Source organism: Chamaea fasciata, unplaced genomic scaffold, assembly GCF_029207755.1.
Source record: "Chamaea fasciata isolate MVZ Bird 193981 ecotype frontalis unplaced genomic scaffold, bChaFas1.0.hap1 SCAF_12, whole genome shotgun sequence".
In the NCBI taxonomy this organism is placed as follows: domain Eukaryota; kingdom Metazoa; phylum Chordata; class Aves; order Passeriformes; family Sylviidae; genus Chamaea; species Chamaea fasciata.
The window spans coordinates 982,245-1,007,570 of NW_027094097.1; the positions used below are offsets into that span (position 1 = coordinate 982,245).

The window sequence follows — 25,326 nt, forward strand, 5'->3', positions numbered from 1 at the left end:
CTTTATTTTTCATTTTTAAAGGCTGCACAAGCACAGATTATTTTTGGACATGACTCTCCCTTCGGTCCCTCTTCAAACCCACAGAATATATATATATTCTCATTGAGTAAGGAAAGGTCAACACCTTAAATCAAACATTGTGTGCAGTCAAAGCAAGACTTCCAAGGGAACTCATGGCCAGGTGTTAAGGAGTGCATTCAGATCCAAGACCCAAGGTCCAACAGTGTTCCACCCTCAATAACTGAGCCCTTTTCAAAGTCCAGTTACTTGGTGCCAACATGACATTCTAACCACGGGAAATGTTTTCTCTGATAGAGACATACCAATGCACTGTGTTTTCTAGGTCATCGTGTACCAGTTGAAATGAAATCCAATGCAGCCATTAATTTGCACTTCCATAAATGCTTTTTTAATTAGATCATCTTAAGTTAGAAGATTAGGCAATTGTGACTGGTTGGTTTTTTGGGGTGTTTTTTTTTGTTTGTTTTGTTTTTGGGTTTTTTTGGGTTTTTTTTTTGTTACTGAATTACAAGATCAGTAGCTATCAGGAATGCAAATGAATGTAATGGTAGCCTCTTACTGAATTCAACCTAATTTTCGGGCAGAACAAGAATTAGCTGGAGGTCCATAAAATAGTCCACTGAGTTGTACTTAACATGCATAGGGGAAGGATTCCCACAGTCTTACCAAGGAAACAAAGTTATGACTGCAAGCCAGATGTGGTGTGCTTCACTGGCATGACAGAGATTCAGAGAGACAGAAAGAAAAGCAAGATCCACAGATAATCAGTGCACAGTGATCCAAAGGGAAACAAGAGGGGTGTCAAAACGACCTACGGTACTTCTTTATGCAAATATATTACTTAAATTATTTGAAAATGCAAGGTGGCTTCAAATCCCTCACAAGTGAAATGTCACTATGTCAATTGTTAATAGCAAAATCACAATCAGGTCAAGATTTCTCAGAGTATTTAAAAATAAGTTTGCTGCGTTCCATACTGCACTAACTTCTCTGACTTCAGTAAGTTTTCTTTGACATAATTCAGCAGCCAGCCTGTGGAAAAATAAGAACTCCACTAAAGTATTTTTGTAGACTTTTTCAGAAATACTTTCTCCGTAGCGATGAAAATTCACCCGGTGTTGGGGGTTAGGTTTGTTCCTTCTTTCTCTAAAGAATTTTTTCCCCATAAGTTACCAAGGAGACCAAGTGTTGGATACTTGAGAGTACTTATGGGAAACAAAGAGGTGGACAAAGTTGGAAGGGGGAGATAACGCAGGTAAAAGACAAAGCTTGAGGCAGCTGCGTGCTTTTCTTTTTCCAGCGTTCGGGGAGAGAAAGAAGGGCTGTTGTTGGGGAGAGAAAGAACGGCTGTTGTTGGCTGGAAGAGTTTCACTGTGGCCAAAGGGATTCTGTCCTGGGAAATCTACTATCACCGCTCCAGCCTGAATCCGGAGTTTTCCCTGCCACCCGCGGGAGCTGGTCCAGGCCCTGCCTCGCCTTCGGCTTCCTTGGCACTGCTCCTCTTGCTACAGCGTGACCCTGCACCCCCTGCGCTGCCGGGACATCCTGCCATCCCATCCCAGGACTTTCCACCGTTTCAGCTTAGTGCTCCGAGGATCCTGCAGGGACACCGAAACCAAACTGCCCTGGGTTTTGTGAAACAAAGCCCTCAAGGTTCTTGGTACTGTTTTCTTTTGTTATTAATGCTGTAGTTGTTTGGGTTTGTTTTTTTGGTGTTTTTGGTTTGTGGGTTTTGTTTTGTTTTTTTTTTGCTTCGTAACACAGACTAGTAAAGAACTGCTATTCCTATTTCCCAAATCTTTGCCTAAGAGCCTCTGATTGTAAATTTATAACTGGGAAAAAAAAGGAGGGGGGGGGGGTTTACACTCTTCATTCCAAAGGCAACTCCAGCTTTTACCTGGCAGATACCTGTCTTCCCAAACCAAGACAGCAGCCAATTACATCAACTGTTTTATTATTAATAATACAATTCTTATCAGAGGGGAGAGGAATTTCTCCTCCCAGTTATTCATCACTTTCTGTGTCACTGTCTTCTGAGGACTCAAACCAGTCCTCAGATCCTGCAGGAGGGTAGCTCAGTTTTCCAGAACCTGGAAGTGATTAACAAAGTGTAACATTTATAAACCAGGAAAAAAAGAAGCCCAGAACAAATACATGGTACTGTTAAATGACCCAACCCAACAAGCCCCAATGCTTTTGACTACAAACTAGACCAAAACACTCAGAACCACTTTTATCTGCCCGTAGTTGTGCTAAGATGACAGGAAAGCGCCCTGCTGCCTCTAATTCATTCTAGAAGTCCTCAGCTCTTTTCAGAGAATTTGAGCTATCTCCTGGAATAAATGAGTACTTCAGATAAAGCCAATGCAAAAAGAGGAACACTGATCATTTTATGTATTATAAACACAGACTCATTCAATCCTTACCAACTGTAAAAGGCCTTTCATCTTCAGACTCTTCCCAGTGTTCAAAATCCAAGGACACGTGAACGTTCTGTTGACAAAACATTGTTTGAAATACCTGCTCTGATGCACGGCAAATGTGTTCAGAACATTCAGTAACACTCAAAATAATTTTCACCTCACCTTGTTCTTCAGTAATTTGCACCAGGCTCCTTTTTTCTCTTTTACCAGTAAAATCACAGCCTCTGTGTCCTTAATCACACATGTGGACTTCTCTGCAATTACTGACTGATACAGCTCCAGGTCAGCCACATAAAGCTTACCCTCTGAATAAGCCCTGCAATATACAAGAAGTTTAAAAAAATTAAATCCAAACAAAGACACTTGATTATGCTGATTATACTGAAGTTTCTCAAACTTACCTGAAAGCCACCTTCTCTCTAGAGAACTCACATTTACTATCAGCTGCCCTCAGTATTTGTACCTTCAGTGTCACAGTCACATTATCTTGAAACCACTTGATTTGTGGGTGACAGCTGAAAGAAAGTTAACTTAGTAAGTACTTTCCAAAGCAGAAAACCACTGAGGGTTTAGCCAAGTTGTGTCACACAGAGCCAGAATTTGCCCATGAAGTCACACCTCAGCCCAGGAGCCTGGGCCATGCAGACCTGACAGCAGCAGCAGCGCCAGGGAAGCCGGTGATGGGACACCAGTCCAGCTTCCTACAAAAGCACATTCCAAGTCTTTGGAGGAGCATGTCTGCAAGTTCCATGGGGAGACAAGCTCCGCTGACTTTGGGATCACAGCAATCACACTTACTGCCTCATTTCAGGATGCCACCACAGTCTGCCCTTGAAGTGCCAAAGGAAAAGCTAACAGCAAAACCAACCTCCAACAGACAAAAGGAACTTTGCAGCTGACCACAGACACAGACAGAACAACCCTGTTTGGCAGTTCACATAAGAGATGGGAAGAAATCACTATTTCCTTACCCTTTCTGCTGATGCACAGTAGAGTCTTCTGCTTCTTTTGTTTGAACTGCATCATCTAAAAATGAGACGTCCAGAAACATCTTTTATACTTCCCTATACTAAAGAAACCAGGTATTTCCAGAATTCTCCTATAAAATCAAAAAATAACTTGCTAGCAATCCAATTACTATCTTTGTCCTTTATATTGTGTACTTCCTATCCTGAAAGACTTCATAGAGTTAATAATTCAACTGAAAATTTCAATTATCAACATTTCTGTAATTGGTGTAAGAAGATTAAAAAAAACTTCACCAAACACGCTGTTTTCCAGGTCAGATAAAGATTTTCTCCAGTTTCAAAACATTATTTATTTGACACCTGAAACATACCATTTGAGCAATTAGTGGGGAGTTTCAGGGATGAAATGTCTAATACTGGTGTCAACATCACAGTTTGAAACACGGCATTAGCGTGACTATTACCAGGGAAAAAAAGCCTTCTACAATAAGCACTCCAGCCTTTTTATCTGCTGCAACTTCTTCACCTTCCACTCCTCCAAACTCACATGTCAGCTGCCAGCAGGTAATCCTGTCCCCCTGCTATGCCTAAGCACTTCTAAGCCTCTACTGACCAAAGTAAGCACATTTTTTAGATTAAAAAGAAATGGTGGAGGGGAAGCAGCATCTTCTGCCATCCTGAATCTTGAGAAAAAAATTAACCTCTCTAGAGAACAGCATTATTATTCACACTCATGTTTCAACGGATTTCAACTCCCTTAAACCCTGTGGCCTCAGACAGCAGAGCTCTTGTCCTCTGCATCAGAGACTTCCTGCTCACGTGTTCCACTCAGAGCTGAAGAATTCCAAGTGTCTGAAGGACAGAGCATTCCCCAAACAGCCACACAGTTCCAGCACAGAAGTCAGGCTCACAGCATCTCCTGACTGCTCACTGCAAGGCAGCTCTGGCTGACTGCAAACATCAGCCACGTGGCGCTGCTCTGTACACCCAGAGCAGTCTGCAGCTGCCAGGGTGACTGCTAGGTTGATTTCAAGCACCCAACTTCAAGTTTGAGAACTTCTGGAAACGATGGAAGGCTTACTGCTTGGAGAAGTCCCAGAACTGTTACAGCTTTCAGCAGAATTCGCCTGTATCGATGTATCCTGTGGACTTGACACCTCCTCTAGACCAGCTGTGTCCTCTTTTGTGCTTCTAAACACAGGACAAAGCAGTTTTAAAAGAAAACCCACAAATGACAGCTTCACCTTACTTTGCCTCCCCCCACTTTAACCTGTACCCTACTAACAAATCCTATACTGAAGTTCTGAATTTTTCAACAGTAGTCTTAGGCTTAGCAGGTCTGTGAAAAAAAAAAGAAAAAAAAGATCCAAGCAATTGCATTACACACATTTCAGCACACAGCATTTCACAATGAAGTTGCCTGGTCCCTAGCATTACATGCTTTGGTGATGGCACGGAGGTTCCCAACCTCCCTTTCCCAGGAGAAAGAAATAAACGCAAACAGGCTGTGCCTGAAATACCAGATGCTTACTGACTAGCAAACATCCAGACCAGCAACTGAGCGTCCTAAACTGTAAAAGAATCTGAATTCAGACTCCATACTTTTATTACTAACTTGCCTGTCCGCATCAAACTCTGGGTTAATGTTTTCTAGAATTACAATTTTCTTCTTCTTGTGGTTATAGGGCTAAAGAACAGGTAATGGGAAGTAGACACATGACAAACGCAACTGTTTCTGCATTTAAAGGAACATCACTGCCAGTAATATTAATCATATTCAGTTAAATCGAATTTTTCTCTTAATAAAGTACATGCTGAAAAATAACTTGCGAACACTTACAAATGCTCCAACCTCTCTGCATGATGCAAAACTGGAACCTGTCTGCACAGCTTCTGAATTTCTCCTATGTGCTCAGGATTGTCGGTTCCCAAACCCGTCGACAAAATCTCCGATCGAATGTTGTACTCATTGATCCACATCTTCATCACGGGAAGACGGGTAATCCCAACCTGGAATCACACATCATAAAGGGAAGGCACAGGACTTCAATGGTCTCTCTCCAACTCAAAGCTGCTCTTTTAGTCAAACCTCAAACACAGCCCTACCGACTTATGCCTGCAGGCAGTTTGGTTGTCCCGATTTTCAGACAGGAACCTGCCCATGTTTAATTGGTTTCCAAGGATCACCATCATTTGCATTGGGATAGTGGCTCAAGCAACTGGCTGTTTGCCCGAACACATCCAGGATGGCAATTAAGTCAACAGTGCCAACCCTGACCACGGAAATGACAGCCATGAAATACCTCAGGCAGTGAAGCGCTGTGAGTCCTGAACAGCCCGAGAACAGCTGAGGGAGTGGGGGACACAATAAAAACCCCGAAGGCTAGGAATTGGTGAAAGGTTGAGCTACACCATATAGGAACAGAAGCTATAGAAAAGAATGACTGCCAGATTATTTTATCTTTCCAATCCATTTTTCACTTGACTCGCTCCACAAGAAGTCTGCTGGATCCTAATGGATGTGAAACTGTAGAAGAAGAAAAATCCAAGAACAAGAGCACCCATTTTTCCTGTTCTGATGAAGAAAATAAAGGAGAAAAGCTTCAATGTTTTTTAATTTGCAGAAAAAATTAGACTAAAACTGACTACAAACTAGTGTAAGAGCAGACTTAGAATTATGAACAGAGTGAATTAAATCTACTTCAAGAGCTGCTGGGTATCAGCAAACCGTCTTTGGAGGATCCAAGCTTCATTCTTCCAGAGGAATATGACAAACTGCAGAACTGATTTCACAAGGTAAACTACTGAACACCTGTACCTCCCAAATACTCTTTTATTGCTGACTTTGTGGAATAGCCTTGGGCCATGTGCAGACACACTAAGATTTCCCAGTGCTGCCATTCCATACCTACCATTGGGTCCACCCAAACTGTGTTTCCCAAGGTATGGACCACTTTAGCATGATGAAGTTTTCCTTTAATTTTGTGATTAATGTGATCAGTCACCTAGGAAGAACAAGTGGTCAATGCACTTGAGATGTATGGATACCAACACAGCTTTACAGTCACTTTAACTACAATGAAACACCTTCTAAGCTTAACAACAAAAAGGATATTCAACAAATTAAATACAGTTTTGAGTAAACCAGTGGAACACTTTAACTTAACTCTAAGTTAGACCAGTGTCAGCCTTCAAGGAAGGAGTTTCCTTAATGAAAAATCACTCAAACAGGTCAATTTAGAGAGGCTACACTTCCCCTGTTCCTCCCCCAGAATCCAAAGCAGTGAGAACCTGTTCTGAAAGACATTTAAACCAGAAAAAAGAATCCCATGAACTTCACTGTATTCACAGAAAAACCAAAAAAGAAAATGGACCTCCTTAAAATCTGCCCCAATAGCAGGTATTTAGTGTCAATACTAATAAGCAATGTAATTTGGTACCCAAGTTTACAGTTTGTAAGTGTTTTCTTGTAGAAAACAGAGAGAGAAGGTAAAGAGTGTAAAGGAAATACCGTTCAAAACCTGTTTATTACCTTTGGATTCCACTCAACTTCATTATCTATGGGTTTTACTCTACAAACCACAATTTCCACAGCCTGAGGTGGCAGATTCTGAAACTTTGCAGGTAAGTGAAGCAGCTGATCACTATTCACTTGACTGGTCCTGCCTTCATCTATATATTTAACTGTGACCTTACAGACATTTTCTTCATCTTTTGCTGGAGTCTCAACCACCTGAACCCTTCGTACAGTAGGAGAAGAAACAGAATTATTATTCATGTAAGCAGTTGTGCAGAGTATTTTTTAAACCTACTCTCACTATAAAACTGCTATTTTCACAGCCCATTCTGTAACTGAGTACACGTGTGGGGAATCACCTTGTTTGCTCTTTAGGAACTCAGAGCAGGCAAGAGCTTTTGAAAAGCATTACTGGCATAGCAGTGATTTTTTTGCTGCTTTTGAGGATGGGCCGATTTTTTTCTTTACCCAACAGTCAAGTTTTTAAAAAGCTTTGTATAAACACATGCACATGAACAAAGTAAAAAGCCAACAGAGTTTTACCTGTGGCAAATGGCTCCCTCACAAAACCCGTAAAACACTGATTTCTCCACGCCGTCAACAGAAATCCTATGTTCTGGTACCTTGAAATAATCATTCATTTCTTTAGCAAGAGCTGTGTATTGGTCCTTTTGTTTCTTGACTATTCGACCAAAGTAGTTTGTTGCATGTACAATGAGGAGAGGCAGGATCTGAAAGGATCAAATACATCAGCAGAAGGGAGGGGTGGATGGTTTCTCAACCCAGTGAAATGCAAGTCCTTATATACAGATCACATACCTCTTTCCAACCCCAAAAGGTGACAGATGTTGCTGTACACACCCATGTCAGGAAACAGCGAGTTGTTAATAGTCCCAATCCTAACTGCTCATAGTTCAGTCAGCAGCGGACAGCAAGGTATGGAGCAAGAACTATTTGGGTGTGGGGCGATATTCCGCCTCAGTGAACACCAGCAAGTTCTGCCAATTATCAGCAATTATCTGCTCACCACTCACACCTTCTGCACCGCTCCAGCCCTACTCTGAACACTCTCCAGCCTTACAGGGAGTTTTACAAGAACTGAATGGCTTTTTTGCACCGAAACGACTTAAATAAAAGACTACAAACACACAGCTGTGCACACCAATGTGTAAAATGCTGCTGTGAGTGCAACTCAAATAAAGCCGAAGTCTCAAAGGGAGCTGGAGACACAAACTCTTACTGGGATGTGAAGAATCACCACAGCAAAGTCAACCTTATAGCCATGAAGGGTTCACAAATGTGGAACTACTAAAAAATAAGTCTAACTAAAACAGCACTCTGTAGCAAAAGTCTTCCAAAGCACTAACATTTTTGAAGGAAGTAGCTCAAAAGTTCTACCTGCAAGAGAGGAGCTGCCCATTTCTTGGGCATCTTATAAATGAAAAAACCTTCTCGAATCCCAAGGCCAGAAAACACTCAGTTTTCAGCAGGTTTTCACAAACATGTCAGCTAAGACAAAATCCTTCCACTTCCAACTTCTCTTCACTCCCACAGATTACTCTGTGTTTCCCCTACACGAAATTTAAGTTTCTATAAACCTCCATCTTTGTTAATTTCGATATAAGTTCTCAAAATATAAAGTGAATGAATACACAGGGCACAAGTCCTCTTGCCATAAAATGTGAGCCTTGAAAAGCAGGAAAAAAGCTTGAGGTAAACTCAGAAGTACCTGCAAAACAGTTGCAGTTCAAGCTAGGGACACAAGGAACATCTGGCACACTGATTTATGCAAGGGAGAGGGACAAAAAGCTGGAGAGTAACAGCCTTATCAAATGATACCCGTATCACAGCAGGATTAATGGAATACAAAAAAATGAAGTAACATGCTTAGTAGCTGTTTTAAGATGTGTCCTCTCGGTACCCAAGCCCAAGGAAAACTGTAACTTACTGTCACACTTTCAGGTGTTTCTATCATTTCATCTGCAACATTCTGGGCCATGTCTATTGATGAATTAACTTGATGACGATCTGGACACTCTGTTCTGTTCCTGCATTAAAAAAAAAAAAAAAAACCAATCAAACAAACAAACACCAAAAAACAAATCAGATTTAGAAAAAAGCTCTTTGCTTTCAGTTGTGAACTACTGTTAAGCGACTTGCAACAGGCAACAGAAAAAAAGTCATGAGCAAAACCCGTTTTAGATAAAAGCATCCAACAGGAAAATTCGGCAAGGAATCAGTAGCAATCATCACTGAGGGCACAAAAACCTGACATTTCCTCACCTGCAAATCCCAAATGTCTTAAGAGAAGTACAGAGGGGCCTTGAAAACTTATCTTCCTCAGATTCTAGCACCCTGGGAGTCAAATCATAGAGTTCCTCTGGAATTTCAGCTTCTGCACGCTTTAAATAGCAGAGAATCCCAGGTGCATGACAGGAACTGCTCTCTGTCAACAGAATGACTGACTTGGCCTTGGTATGTTCCTGATCTCCAGCAGAATCCTAGAAGTAATAAGAAATATTTTGGAAAATGTTTATGCATCCACCAGCAATAATCCAGCGTAGCACTGCCCAGTCAAGGTTCCCCCAAACCTTTATCCCAGCGCAGAAGTTGTCACTCAGGCTCTGCAGGCGCTGCCCAAAGACTCCTGGAGACGGGAAACTGAAGTGGATCACACAAGTGGCATCTGTGATTCCCAAGGACTGCAGGCAGTCATCTGTCAAAACTAAGCGCATGTTTCACGCAGATGTGTAACTGTAATAGCTCAAACATGGGAAGTACCACATCACATGCACCATGGCTGATTTCCCTCTCCCCACCCGCTCACTGGAAGATGATTTTTTTTCCCCAATACATTCCTATAAGGCTTTTTATTTCTCCAGGCAATAAACCTCATCAGCATATGGCAGAGACTGCACTCCATGCCAATCTCACAAAATTCTCTATTTCCTGTCAGCACCACAGAACACAGAGATTTGAGCAGTATTCACAGGAGTAAAACAGGAAGCCAGATGAAATAGCGCAGGAGTTCTCACAGCCCCGTATGAACCTACAAAGCAGAGGAAGTCCACCTTCTTGTTTTTGTGTAACATGAAAAACAACTGGAGTTTGAAAACAGATAAAGGCCTTTGCTACTGCAAAAAAATGAAAAAACCCCAGCGGAACTTACAAAAAAATCTTTACAATAAATCTTTGGAGTTTTGAAATTACTTCAGACTTAGTATCTCCTCTGTAGCAGAGATAATTGTGAAATGATAGAAAATCTTTGAAAATATTGGCAGTTCTTTTAACTAAGCATGGAAAATAACAGGAGAAAAGGAAAAAAAAACCCAAGAGCTGTAGCATGAAGATGTAAACAGAGAACTGGAAAGAGTTCATGTGGATGCCCCTGTGGAAGTGGTGAGATAACCCAGTGTAAGTGCTTGGTGCAGATCTTAGCTCTGCATTAAGATACAATCCCAACCAGACCGAGAATCCTCACCTAACACAGCAGGAGTGCCACGACTGTGCATTTTTCTCCACCTCTCCAAGACACACTGAGCATTACACTTGCTCTCCTTATGCTTTTTCAAGGAAACTACTGAGTTGCTCTTCAGTGCCTGCACGGCAAAATGGAAAGTTACACACTCCTGCAATGCTGCAGTACTTGCCCCAATCAACTCTAACAAGCAGCAACTCTTAACAGAATTTAGCCCATCTTACTGTAGAGATACAAGGGAAAAGCTAATGAAATTTAGGTCGTTTGTATGAAAAAACCCCCTGGATTAATGGAGATAAGGTTCATTAATTTCCTGTATAAGAAGAAAACTACAAGCTCATGTTCCCATGTATTAATACATTAGACAGACATTTCAGAAAGTAAAACTGTCAAGCTCTTCCCCTCATTAATGTGTCATCTCTAATCTGACTTATGATCTAACAAAGAGCAGATTCACGTTTCAGTCTCTCAGAACAAGCACTCTTCATAACATGAACACCTGAAACATTTTCACAGGCCAGGTAAAATATTTGAAGCTGGTGTACACAAGATTTACTATGAACAGATTCAATCCTTCTTTAGTATCAACAAGCACTTTTTAAAGTGGTGGCAGGGTTGGGTTTGATTCGCTTGAAACCTCAAATATTCAAGGGAAATGTGTTAGAAAGTCACAGTCCCAAATCAATTTTGCTTCTGTTAACAATCATTAAAGCATAAACGTTCCAGATACGCTAATATTTACATCAGAAAAGAAACCTTTAAGTATCGCGTGATCTAATGCCAGCTATCTGCTGGCAGTCAGTCTGGGGTTACTTTTAGCAGGAATGATTAACTTGCAAATTCACATTCCACCTTTATTCTCAGTAGCCAAGATACTTTAGCTTGTTGTGACTAAAATTTTAAAAAACCCTGCTTATCTATCTACGTTTAAATACTTTCTTACCTTATGAATCATCTCTACATCAGTTACTGAGTCAGCGATTACCAGCACTTTCTGAAGATTCCTCTGGGTAAAATCCAGGATTTTGAGTAACTCAGCAGTTCTGCTGCTGCTCATGCAGGGTTGCACCACCTGACAGCAAATACAAAACAGAGGGCTGGTGCTTCACACAACCCATTCGTATTTTACCATGTCATTCTTCCTAATCCTAGTCCTAACGCAGCCACACATTGACACTTTCAGTTCTGCTCAATCACTAAGGCTTCTCACAAAAACTCCTGGGTTTCCAGTTTCCTGACATGCTCAGAGTGTCTACCTTTGGAGATTTCCCAGCATTTAAAATCCACAAACTACTCCATTCTACTCCGAATTACTCCACAGAGTAATTCAATCAAACTTAAACCATTTGTGTTATTCTGAAGGGCTATGTACCACACTGACTGGAAACTAAGTAAAAAAAAATACCTAAGGATATGTAACAGGCCTTCTAGAAATTTGAGGTCACAAGTTTGGTATTGTGTGAAAGCAGCAAACCCAGCGCTTTACTAGATTTGCCTTGGCACTGCTTACCTTGTAGTTCTGATAGTCACAGCTAAAAACTGCAAAAACATTCTGGTACCATTCTGGTAAAAAAAAACCAAACTATACTGTTTGCAAATACATCCCATCAAATTTAAAACTCACTTGCACTAACCATGAAATATTCAAGGGACTGTCTTCATCTCACTCCTATAAAGAAAGCAAGAGACTTCCATCTGGTTCAGTGACCCACTTGCACATGATTTCTAACAGCCACTTCAGCTCACACTGGGAGGCAGCACTGCAGCACCACCTGCTTCCAATAAACCCGCAGCAGCCACATATGCAAGCAGGGACACTGTTTCCAAAGTTTTACCTGTTGCACATTTCCAAAGATGGCAGCTTCTTCAACAGCTGTTATCACGATGTGAGGATCATTCATGAACTCGTTTATCAGGGGTGTGATGTGTTTGTTCCACTGAGTTCCCACAGCAATGATCTGATGTGGTAGATTCCCCTGTGCCTGAGCAGTGGCTTCCTTGTAACAACCCAGTATAGTGAACACCTAGGAAGAGAAGAGGTTTTTTTCTCTTATCTCATCATATTCCAGCAAGCACATGCCGGCCCAGAAAAACACATTGTTTGTGAACACTGTTTTTTTCCAGTCACAAAGCCACTACCACAGCAAACTACAAGTTTCACGCCTCAAAAGAAGAGTTTGGTATGCACACTTTTATCCTATTCTTTGAATGACTTTGGAAGCAAGAGAAAGCCACAGGACAGCATGTAGCCACAGCATATGCCTCTGCAAGGAACTGTAATGCAGGATTCTGTCCAGAGAAAACGGAAATCTCAGGAAAAGGATCTGTCCAGATCTGCACTATAAAAAGCCTAGACAAAGCAGATCTGAGATGGCAGAGCTCAGCAAAAATTAGGTGGTAACTAGAAGACAAGCCCAACCTTCCAACACAGTAATTTGCAAATACGAAGAAAGCAAGAAAGAAAAGAAAGAAAAGAAAGAAAGGAAAGAAAGGAAAGAAAGGAAAGAAAGGAAAGAAAGGAAAGAAAGGAAAGAAAGGAAAGAAAGGAAAGAAAGGAAAGAAAGGAAAGAAAGGAAAGAAAGGAAAGAAAGGAAAGAAAGGAAAGAAAGGAAAGAAAGGAAAGAAAGGAAAGAAAGGAAAGAAAGGAAAGAAAGAAAAGAAAGGAAAGAAAGGAAAGAAAGAAAAGAAAGGAAAGAAAGGAAAGAAAGAAAAGAAAGAAAAGAAAGAAAAGAAAGAAAAGAAAGAAAAGAAAGAAAAGAAAGAAAAGAAAGAAAAGAAAGAAAAGAAAGAAAAGAAAGAAAAGAAAGAAAAGAAAGAAAAGAAAGAAAAGAAAGAAAAGAAAGAAAAGAAAGAAAAGAAAGAAAAGAAAGAAAAGAAAGAAAAGAAGAGGGAGGTTCACCATAAACCCACTTCCAGTGTTGCTTTCCTCAGCGTGTGCCACTGTTTCAGACACATGCACAACTGGAACAGCATTTTGCCAAGTGACTGTGTAAGCCATTTACCTGCTCAGCAGCGTCAGAGAACAGCACCTCAACCTCATCAAGAACAAGATGGCAAAGCTTGCACAATAAGCCAGTGTTATATTCCAGCAGTCTCAGGAGGTTGTGTGGTGTAGTCACTTACTACTTCGCCTAAGTTGGAAGGAAAGATTGCTAGCATTAATTTTATTAGAAAGGGTCACATTTGTATTTCAGATTCATCATCTCGAGGCTCAGGAGTTTGTGTTTTTCTACTCCTGTAAGTTTTCCAAGAAGTGAACGGGTGAGGCTCTGGTATTTTGAAATCCAGTGAAATGTCTGAAGGTTAACAAGTTTACAAAGCAGGATGTCATCTCGTTTGCCATAAGGTAGTGGAAGCAGAGGCAAGAACTCCAGAAGCAAATAGCCAGAAGGGAAATATTTACAAATATATGCAAGGGCAATTTCAGGGAAGTTCAGTTTCAACAGTGGAATAAAGCACACACGGTAACTTGGGAATTTACATACACTTGTGTGCATGTGTATCTATACACAGAAATAAAACCACACCCATCTTCACCGATGCAAATACACCAACAGCTCTGCTGCTAAAAGGTCTGAATTCATCCACCAGGCTCAAACGCGAATGATGGATGAACGATGCTGAAATGGAGTTTTCCATGGTTTTTCAGTTTTATCCATAGCTCTTATTCCCTTGGCACAACAAAAGCCACTTCTGAAAATGCAGGTTATCAACCAAAGCTTAACAAAGGTATCAAGCCACTACACACCCAAATGTTTTAAGTACGTTCATATAATCAGGGCAAGCCCCACAACAGCTTTTTGACTACTTCTGTGCTGCTTCTCTGTGGAGCACCCTCGGCCTGCTATTGAGTTAGATGCACAAAGCACTGAGCATTTTTTTGCAACAGCAAGTCGTAAACCACCATTTAAACAAAAAAATAACCCCAACTTCACTTCATAAACCAAGAACTTGAGAAGCAGAAATTGTTTTTTCACATGCTCCTGCAATTAAGGCAGCCCACAGTGCCTTCAAGCGTAAGTAAGGTGACAGAAGGTATTCTTACAGCCTCGGATTTCCACCTGGCTGGCCGCTTCCTTGTTCTGCCCAAGGATTATCAGCACTGGATGAAGCTGTCTGCAGCCTTTCCGGTATGTTTTCAGCAGGTCAAAAACAAGCTGTACCTTCTTCCATCCAGGACATAAAATCAGTGCTTGTGGCTACATACACAGGTACAAAAATTGAGAACACAGCATTGGTCAGAAGTACAGAACCTAAAGAATCCTGTCTTACTTGGGTTGTACTGGACCATTTTCAGAGGTCCCTTACAATCTCAGTAATTCTGTTTCTGTGATCTAACACAAGCTAGAAAATGCAATATAGTATTTAAAACAGCTAATACCCATTTGAGTTTACTGAGTACATACTACTCATGCAGAAACAAAGCTCCACCGTGTATCTAACTGCCAGGGCACGAACCACTTGTTAGGGATTGCTTTAAAAATGAGTTTAGGACTCCCCCCATTCACACAGTCCATCCAAGTCCTCCAAGCAGAGGCCTTACAGAAACTGGCAGGCATCATGAAGATACACTGAGACGACATTAATGTGCACATTCCAAACATTCACAGTAGTAACAGGTTCTCTGGTCTAATATATACATACTCCACTCCTGTTTGGCAAGGCTTGGGAGTCACTTTTCAACTGCAAAAGTGTAAGAACTGGTGGAATATATAATAAGGGATCCTTTCCCTGATGGGAGACGGCAACGACATCACATCCCAAAGCTACTGCTGGCCAACAGTACGACTCAGTGAAGGTGGGGCCTGAAAATTTGTTCCAAGCAAGTTCCTACAGAAAAAGAAATTAAAGAGTTTCCCATTAAATCCGTGTACTTAAACACCAACAAAACAAGCCAGAGCACAACATGAGTGATTTAAAAGCTTTTGACCCACTAGGTAACAAATATCCTTAATAGGTAATATGAAAACCCATCTTCTGGGCTGAGTTGTTCAATTACTGTATTAAAATTCAAATCCACTTGTAGCAGTGGCTAATATACCAGAAAAATTATGTGTAAAATTCTTACAGCATTTCACCAAAGCTTCATTTATTCCACCACATGAACAATCTTGTACACATTCCTCAACCAAACTGAGGTACTACTGTAGTATTTCCAATGGTGATTTGAGATATTAAACTGGTCTTTAAAAGATAATCAATGTAGTATCATCACCTCTACCTTTTTCAGACCATCAAAAAGTGGTGCTGTTTCCAAAACTGACGATGGTTCAATTTTCTTGCTCAGGAACACAAAGTTTTTTTCTTTTCCAACATTTTGAAAACTCTGAAATCATGAGATAAATAAATGACAACGGCAATACTTAACAAAAGGGGTTTAGCTTACACAAAACTCAGAAGCACTCACTGCATTAAAAAGAACGGCATTTTGACGGAAATTTATTAAATTCTTCATTCACTTTAAAAAGGATTCATACCTACTGACAGGTTACAGAGCGAAGGCGAGATAAAAACTCATTACTGCTATTCCTGAAGAAAGATTTTCAAAGATGGTCTTAACTGTCTTAAACCCCCCAAGAGATGCAGTGGATGCTCCGTGTACAGCTGGCACTCAGCCCCACAATGAGCAGCACGAGGCAGGGACTGCAGCCACAATGCAGATGGCAATTTCTCTCCATTGCTCCTTCTCTCTTTTCTGCTCCAGTGCAGGTCCTCTACAGACCCTTCAGAAACATCTGCATGGAGCTCCTTCTGCTGTCTGATCCTGGCATTGCCTGTTTCTCGCTTCTTTTTGTTCCCTTCCCTGTGTTTTTTGCCCTTTCTTAGACTTAGAGGCATCCCGAACTTGGCTGGCTGGCTGAGCATTAGCCTGCAGAGGCCAATGCAGGTGCAGTCAGCTCCTGATCTCTTTCCACAAAGAGCCAATGCTACCAAAACCTTTGCACAAGAGAAGTTAAATCAAAGTTAATGCTTGAAATACCTGTTGCTCATCTTCAACCGTGTATGTCTGGAAGGAACTGGAATTTAAGAACTGTGGAAGCCTGAGAAAGAGAGATATTAAATCCAACATAAATGCAAAAGAAAAATGTCATTTATAGATACCACGAGTATTTCCCAGGTGTCACAAAGTAATTCACTCAAAGTATTTCTGACACATCTATGCCAATGAGAAAAACCCTCAATACAAAAGAAGAAATCAAAACCCACCACCTGGAAAGCAAAATTCAGTGAAAACAACCCTTCACAATCTTTTCCAAGTTAATTTGTAAATTCCCTGACATTAGAAGAAAAATAGACTGGACTGTAGAAAAAGAAATGTTTCTTAAAGTTCCAAAACAGAAAAACCCTCATCTATGCATCAGTTAGAAACTGAAAGAAGAAATACTCCTGAGTTTTATTATATATGCATCAACTGACCTGCAGCAGAGTGAAAGCATTGCACAAATTGACCCAGTCATATTCCATTAAATCTGAGAACTATAAATCACACTAAAAATAGAGTAACTCAAATTAACCCATTTAGTGTGCAGAAAAAATATCTCCCCATCACACCCCCACTGTCAAGCTACTGTTTAGAAAGAATTGCTGTTTTTCTAGCCTGGGTAACTATGAGAGGCTTCAAAGCCCCTCCTTCTCCAAAAGCATGTGTATGATGCATCTTCCCTTTCCCTCTGCCCTTTAGAGGCCTAAGAACACTAACTGCAAACATACTACAGCACCCAGCTGTCTGATTACAGACTCATTCTGCATATACAACATGCTGCACCGCACCTCTCTGTCTGAACTGCTTTATCTTCCTTGGAAGGCAAAGCTGGCACCATGCTGACCACCTAGAAAAAAACACCCCACATTTTAAGCTCTAAAATAATGTTCAAAAGCAGTATTTAAAACACAAAGTTTAAAGTGGTTTTCTTACCCAACTCTGGGATTTTCCAAATATTCTGCTGCATTCTTTCACAAATTTAAAGTTTCTTTGACTAAGGCAAAAATTTTGATGAAACAGACTTCAGAAAACTTAGAACAACAAGCTGGATGACTACAGCACTCCCAATCTGGCCTAGGTATGTTTACTCTAGTTTGTATTTCACAATTTAACAGAAAATGTAATACTTACAGGCAGAGTATTGTCATTTACAATGGCGCATAACCTTTGGGATGTCTTTCCAAGAACAGAATTACAACCATCAAGACCTAAAAAGGTAAACAAAACGGAGATTCCCATTTCTGATTATGTGAACACATAAAAAGCCAGAGGTGGACTCCATGTGTCGCAGTCACTGGGATCCAAACCAAGACAGGAGGTTCCCATTCCACACACCCAACTGAACACACCAAGTGCTGCATGCAGGACTGCCCCACACTTGTGGGTCCCACCTGGCCCAAGATGTGGTGACACTGCCTCCCCAAAGGGCAGCTTTGGCCTGGCAAGGAACGTAGGACCAACAAACTCCACCGGAACACACTCAGCATTTACGGACACTTCATGGTCTGAATCGTCTGAAGAACTCCCTGCAGTCCCTTTAGATTCCTTGTAATGAGCAAAGTGCTTTGCAACCAGATCATCATTAACACAGACCTACAAAAAACCCCAAACAAGACATCTTTTCATCAGTGTCAACAAGCTACACCAACACACACTTGTTTAGAATTTATGTGAAGCCTTAAACAAAAGCAGTGCTTTTATAACTGATAAAAAACCCCAAACAAAACACCAGACATAAAAGTACCAGTGAATGCTTTCTGTCAAATATTAATTCTAAAAAAATGGAAAGTCCTATCTTCCTGTATGTTCAACAGGTGTTAATTAGTGAGTATTGTGTTTCTGGCCAAACTTCTGCACTGAATTAACTGTTTCTATTAGCCCTACACATCTAAAAGAACCCTCTAATTCAGTCAAGCCTGGTTATTTCTCTTAGATTCAGCATATATCAAAATCTGGCAGGAAAAAAAAAATGTAGTATTAGGCCTAAAACTTCTGGTACCTACCATACAGCTGCCTAAGTCTGGCAGTAGCTACAGCAGAGATTTAACACCAGTTACACATTCTGGCAAGTGGAACTAGACTGGATCATTTTTCCAGCTCCTTAAGGACTCAGCTGTATGCAAGACTGTGAACTTTTAAAGTTATTTCTACAGCATTATGAAGCTGCCTTTCTGAAACACCTTCAAAAGTTTATCACAAAAAGTACACAAAATTATTCATATTAGCTGTCCACTTAAGTACTGGCTGGATTTCACTTGCTTGTGAATAATAATTTCCAAAAAAAATGGTTCACATAGAGAAAAAAACACAGGTTCTGCCTATGAGACCTGTAAAGTCTCAGAGGTTTACAATGAACAGACCTCTAATAAGTTAATGATTTAGCTTCTACTGTATCTGATTGAAATTACCAAACTCACAAGTCATGCTTTCCAATCTTATACTAATAGCAAAGAACATCAATAGAGTTGGAAATTTAAAAGTATCTTACCTTTTCATCTCTTATTGTCACATAAAGAAACACCTCTAGCACTTTATCTTCTATAGCCTGTATTGTGGCTTTAACCTCAGTAGCCTCTAAATGTAGTAACAAACACAAGAAAAAAGATTAAACCCTTATCACACCATCAGCATTCTTCACTTGTACTTTCTGAGACAGACAAAACCAGAAATCACAACTAAAAATGTGTAATGCTTGTTTCTTCACCTAAGTCAAACACGGAAGTTAACAATAAAAACATAAAGTACCAAAAAGGAACTGCTCTTTAGTCTTTGAAGGATGACTGAGAGTTGAAACAGATTAATGACCTCTTGAGACAAACCACTTTTAGCTGTACACTAGAAGTCTCGGTTTATCTCTTAGACTCTGACAGTTTGGGGCACCAGCATGTGCTTTCCAAGTGTGACACTTCCTTCTCTTGAAGTTGTTTGCACATTTGCACAGCTTTGTGACACTTTTTATTCAGGCACATACAGCCAGTAAGTGTTCCCAAATCCTGAAGCACCTCTGCACACACTAATGCAGCAGAGCTGTGATACTGATTCAGTCTCATGTTGAATACACAGAATGGTTCCAATGCTCAAAACAAACATGACATGAATGCTCCCTCAGTTTGCCTGATCTAGCCTCAACACAATCTACCCAACTACCAACATTTATGCAGCATGGAAGTCCAGAGTACTCAAAATGCAGCTCCACAAAAATTTGTGCCTTAGTCACTCCATACTAAGGCAGCTCCTTTATTTTTAACAAACAGCATTCATAAATTTAATCAACTATACAAAAGTATAATGAACTTGTACATGAGTACCAGATTTCTCTAACAATTGGTTTTTTGGAAAAATAGAAGAGCTATTTGCCTTCAAGAAGTTTTCGAAAATGCTGGATAGCAGCAGTATCCCATCTTTTGGCTGGTCTAGGAAAACAAACACAACCAGTTATCCCACATCATGAAACACAAAAAAGGTCATTTCAAAAAAAGTAATTTCTTTACAGGCACAAAGCTCTGAATCATGCAAATTCTCACAAAGCACAGAACTAGAGAAATCAGCAGAATCTGATCATTTAGCACATTACTTCCATCTTGGTAATATTGTCTGAGCTCACCAATATCACTAACTGATCAAAATTAAAAGATGCTGTTTTGTCAAGGTATCACAGATCGCACCCAACATAAATTATGACGTAATCACAGAATTATTTAGGTTGGAAAAACCCCCCGAGATCATTGAGTCCAACCCATAACCCAGCAGTGCCAAGGCCACCACTCAGCCATGTCCCTTAGTGCCACATCTACTCATCTTTTAAATCACTCCAGGGATGGTGACTCCACCACTTCCCTGGGGAGCTCTGTCCTCCCAGCTGGAAGAGAGTTCATTTTCCTCTTAGGAGCTGGTACAGTTCTGAGTTTACTGTGAGAACACTGCAGGGTCCTTCTTGAACTGTAATCCCTTCTACAAAATTCTGCACTGAACTCTCTCACTTTCAAAAGGCATGAATAGAACAGAACAGGTTTACTCAACTCTCCTTACCCTATTTTGGCAGTGTTTTCACAGTAGTCAATGTGCAGTGTCAGTGGCCTTGTGCAGTGCAGCCGACACTTCTTTGCCCTAGGTGGGATCTCTGCAAATGCTCCTGCTAAAACTCGAATGCTGCAAAACAAAGTGGAAATGACCTCATTTTACAGGGCAGAATTTCTTCTGCACAAGTCACTGGTCTCACAGACCACATTCTGTTATCCTGAACTTGACAACACAGTTCTTCCAGGAGTTTGGATCCCACTGGCTCCCACCCTGAAACCTCTGTTTAGAAGGCTTAACCACCTCTAAGAGGTGCCATCAGGACCAAGTGTGAACAGAATTGCTTTTCTATTCATTTAGCATCAATACACATCCTAGTTACTTGGAATCTTTCTGATCCTGTGCCACTGCAGTTTTGAATCTTCTTGCTGCTCTTCTTCTAAGTATCCTCATGGTATTCAACCCATTGTCAAGTTGTTTTCCAACAAAGCAACAGTCATCTCTAAAACATTATTTATTTTAAAATACTCTAAGTAAGTTCTAATTTTGTGGAATACTACCAAAACCCACTTGGTGAAGCTTCTTGTTCTCCAAGTGGCATATTTTAATAGAGAAACAAAATTTAAGAGCTGGACTAGGTTGTTCCAGAACATAAGATTGTATTTCTCAAGGTTTTAGAAACACAAGGTTTTACACTCATTTCATCAAAAACTCAGAACCTGTGAAAACTCACCTTTTTTTGGCACCACGACAAGACAAACTGTCCGCTTGTAGTAAACAAGTCGGTCAACTGCAGTGGGAAAATCCCCACTGCATATTTCTGTTTACACCTCAAAAGCTGCTGCAGCAAGTGAAACCCTGCTTCTACAGATGGTTTTTGTGCCTGACTTTCATTGGCCATCATTTTGAATTTTTTGAGTATATACCGAATTATTACAGAAGAAATGAATATGAAGGTAAGTTTTAACTGGCAGTCACACATTTCAATCACAACAGACTGACATTATTTCTATTCTGAATCTTTAAAAAAGCAAAACCTAAAATGGAAAGTATCTTTGAAGCATCAAAAAATAAGGACTAGTTTGCACTTAGGCTCTTTCGAGTGTGTAATCTGGTTAGCAGCTTCTTGCGGACACAACCTACACTTCAATTAAACCAAAGCACTGACTAAACAAATATTAATAGCATCTGTATCTGCTAAAAAATTCACCAGTGACAAGAAACTCTTAACACATACTTCTCTGATGCAACAGAGCAGGACTTGGCATAATCCACAAGGAAACATCCGAGCTGGTAACCATCTGTCTGACACCAGACTGACTCCACCACTGCCCTACACCAGCACTTGAGCTCCTCACTGAAAACCACATAAACCTGAGGAAGAGACAAAGAACAAGACAGCAGGTTCTTTCAAATGGCCTCAAGTGCACTCAAAGGTTTTTCAAAGGCAAGGATGCAGTATTTATTACATAGCCTTCCACTGTCTTTGCAAAATGCAAGCCTGACACCTTACAGTTAGGAGGCTTACAGATGAGAAAACACAACCCACAGAGATGCTATTACCTATCTTTCTGTGCAAAAATAATTAAAAATGACATGTATTTGATACTTTACCCCTAAACCAACTGAAATAACAGATAATTTCTATGTAGAGCAATGATCTTACCTGGCCTTTTTCTACCTTCTCTCCTTTTATTTTTTCTGCATCTTTATAATTGCTATAAAACTGTTTCATTTCAGCATTCAGGTTTTCATACACAGTTTCATTGAATACACCGGGCACGTGTTCTTTCACAGCAATCCAAAAGCAACTTGGATCTTCAACCTGGGGCAAGGAGTAGAGAACAAATACTACTGACTTTTAAGAGTACCTGAGCAGCAGATGTAAAAATAAAACTTGAATTTTATGGAGCACCTTCAAAATTATGGTGACTGATACTGACATACAGAATGTTAACAAGTGAAACATCTTTCATCTTCTCAGCACTAGTTCATGAAATAGCTTCTCAGGCTCCAAGTTTCTTTGGCACTGCAACAAACACCATGGGGGATGTACAAGGGAGCAGCATTATCTAAAAAGTGGGTTGAACCACACAGTGGGCAAAGTGCAAAGACAAAGCTTTTCACTTCCATATGAAGTCCTCAGGAAGTACCTAAAAACTCCTAAAAACATGATAAACCTTTACCAAAGGGCTTTTCTTTGTGCTCAGGGTGTCTGCAGGACAGCCAGTTTCTTTAGAACAGGCTGAGAGCTTTCTGCTAAACCTTTGTGAACGGTCACATTCCAGGGTTCCAGCTGATGTGGGTCCCCAGCTGTTGAGCCTTCATCCCAGTAGGCATCTAAAGCCCACACGGCTGCTCCCTCACTCACAGCCCTGCAGGATGACCACACAACTGGAAGGATACAAGTGACAGAACTCACAGACTGATATTAAAACAGCTGACTAGGCAAAGCAAGAGCTGCACATGCAACCAAAGCAACTCATTGTGTCCCACTGGCAATTGCTTGGCCATTTGCAGAACAGTTCATCACACACAATGCTGCTGACTTGGGCGGCCAAATCTGACAACCACGGACATACCTGCAGCTTTTACTGCTCAGCATGACATCATATAGTAGTGAATATCCCCTCAGGCAGCTGTCCTGGCAGTGTGCTACATTTTCCACAATCTCCTGTGAAATTCAGTGTAATCTAGCACTGTATTACACATAATTTATTATAATGTATTTATTATACACAACACTGTGTTGCACATCCTCCATTTTAGATTTTAGCTGCATCCCTCCTGCCGGGAGGAAGGACTCACAAGTATAAAAAACAGTGAGGAAGGTGGTTCAATAGCTCAAGTGATCTTGCAGCTGGGAATGCCAAGGTCTGGAAAATATCAGCATGGGAAACCACATCTATTATGCTACTGCTGTTGATCCTGTTTTGAGAAGCAGAATTTCTGTGTAGAGGTAATACTGGTGTTTGGAGGCACTCTCAGGGACATGCTGAGCTCCCGTGCTGGGAGGAAGATCAAAGCTCAGGGATCACAAAAAGCACAGAGGAGGTCACAGGGCTCTGGATGAATCCTGCTGGGATGGGCTGAGCCTGCCAGTGTCCACCGGGGTGTGCCCCAGATCCTCCAGTTAGCCAGGCAACAGAGTAAATTTACGCCCTGTATTTCAGCTGTAGTTTTGTGGTGGTTCTGGCTGCCTGCCTGTATTTATTCACACACCTACTCACCTATTTTACAACAAAAACAAGAAAATAAAACCTAAAAGAAGTGACAAAATATATGTAACCCAAATCCTACAGATTGTAAAAAAAAGCCACATACCTTTAATACCACAACTTCCATGTTTGTCTCCTGTGTCTCCCTTAACACTACTGTAAAAGAAAAACATTTGGTAAGCCATTTTTATCGAAGCCTATTTGAAGAGCAGACACCTAAAGTAAGCCTATAGATTTTTACTACTCATGTCCGGAGTACCAGTCTAAGCAACTGATTTACATGTTTCAAAGGGTTCAAACCATCTTTCTTAACGAGGAACTGTGTTAAAGCCTGATTAGAATTTGCCATCCATGCTGCATCTTTTCCATTCAAAGGCCAGCAGAAATAGGCTGATCACAAAGGCTGCTGCAACCTACCTAGGCGACCAAAGGATGGAAACACCAGAGGAGAGCATTTACAACACAAAAGAGGAATCCCAAACTCAGCAAACAAGTTTCACGTCGGAGATTTTTATTAGTATTTCACACCACCTCCGTCTGCAATGGTACACACCAGATCTAGGAGTCACAACACAATAATGAAACTTCCAACAAGCAACTGGCATTTCATTTTGGCACAAACCAAAGTGAAATCACATCGTGCTATCATCACCGCAGTGTCTGCCTTACAACTTGAAAGAATTAACACTTGCAGTAGGTGCCTACGGAAATGTTTCAGAAAAGGAAAATCAAGACGTTGTCCTTCCACTTCCAAAGCCACCGCTGAGCAAGCCAGAATCAAGCAGCAACACAGCAACCCTGCGGTGACAGAGAGCGACAAGCTCTGAGCGACAGCACTGATCATTCCCAGTTTAACATGACAATGGAACGGCTGAAACGACTGCAGAAGCTTTACCCAAGATCATTTAACACGGGCAAAGCTCCCGAGTTTCTCGTTTGCAGCCCCGCACTGCAATACACCGCAACAAGAGACACGCAGCGCTGCCTTAGACACTGAAGCAAAGCAGGCTTTTCTTTCAGTAATAACGCGTTAGGGGCGTCAATTAACTTCAGCCTGAGTCTCAGGTTAATTAGTGCAAACCCACTAAATGGCCCATCAACGTGGCAGGGATGAGGCACACCCTCAGAAAAGGCCAGCTCTCCCAGTCCACCCCAAGCAGGAAAACATTCGCTCGAATCCCACAGCCACCACGAGATAGCATTTAACCTGTAAAAACGCCGTAAGCCACGAAAACCCTCGCCCCAACCTGCTGCATTAACACGGGCCTAGAGAAGGCAGAAGGAGCCTCAGCAGCCCTGCCGGTGTGTGCAGACACTCCCAGAAAACCCAGCTCGTTATCCCTCGGCTCCATCTAAACGCAGCCCGCCCAGCAGAGCGAGCCAAGAGCGGCGCGGCCACACCACAGCGCCTTCAAGAACCACTTTCTTCGCTTCACTCCCTCTCCGCAACCCCCACTTCTTTCCTGCCGCAGTTCCACGCTGCTCCCTGCAGGAACAAGGCCCTGACCTCGTTCTCCGGCCTCGCAGGCTCCGCAGGGCAGAACCCTCCAGAAGGCGCCTCCGGCGGGCGGTGCGGGCCGCGCTCCCGCCGGCAGGGCCGCCCCCGGGGCGGGCTCCAGCGCGGCCCGGCCCGGCCCTCAGCGCGGCTGCCGCCGGCCGCTCCCGGGCGGAAAGGCGCCCGAGCGCCGCGGGGAATCTCAC

General features: G+C 41.5%; 1 protein-coding gene across 1 annotated transcript; it reads right to left on the reverse strand.

Moving 5' to 3' along the window:
- Positions 1 to 1,977: 1,977 nt before the first annotated feature.
- On the reverse strand, positions 1,978 to 25,205 carry TDRD12 (tudor domain containing 12). The gene is made up of 31 exons (XM_066194582.1): positions 25,133 to 25,205; positions 23,732 to 23,781; positions 22,074 to 22,232; positions 21,645 to 21,781; positions 20,420 to 20,539; positions 19,748 to 19,803; positions 18,879 to 18,964; positions 17,782 to 17,983; positions 17,522 to 17,598; positions 17,179 to 17,237; positions 16,388 to 16,448; positions 15,629 to 15,733; positions 15,052 to 15,237; positions 14,438 to 14,606; positions 13,410 to 13,525; positions 12,243 to 12,431; positions 11,351 to 11,479; positions 10,411 to 10,528; positions 9,521 to 9,654; positions 9,213 to 9,430; positions 8,878 to 8,977; positions 7,473 to 7,660; positions 6,945 to 7,152; positions 6,325 to 6,417; positions 5,253 to 5,422; positions 4,494 to 4,603; positions 3,416 to 3,470; positions 2,846 to 2,959; positions 2,607 to 2,760; positions 2,448 to 2,514; positions 1,978 to 2,111 (listed from the first exon to the last, which is right to left on the reverse strand). The coding sequence occupies exons 2-31, from the start codon at positions 23,750 to 23,752 to the stop codon at positions 2,026 to 2,028; spliced, it is 3,687 nt and encodes a 1,228-aa protein (XP_066050679.1). The 5' UTR covers positions 23,753 to 23,781; positions 25,133 to 25,205; the 3' UTR covers positions 1,978 to 2,025.
- Positions 25,206 to 25,326: the final 121 nt, after the last annotated feature.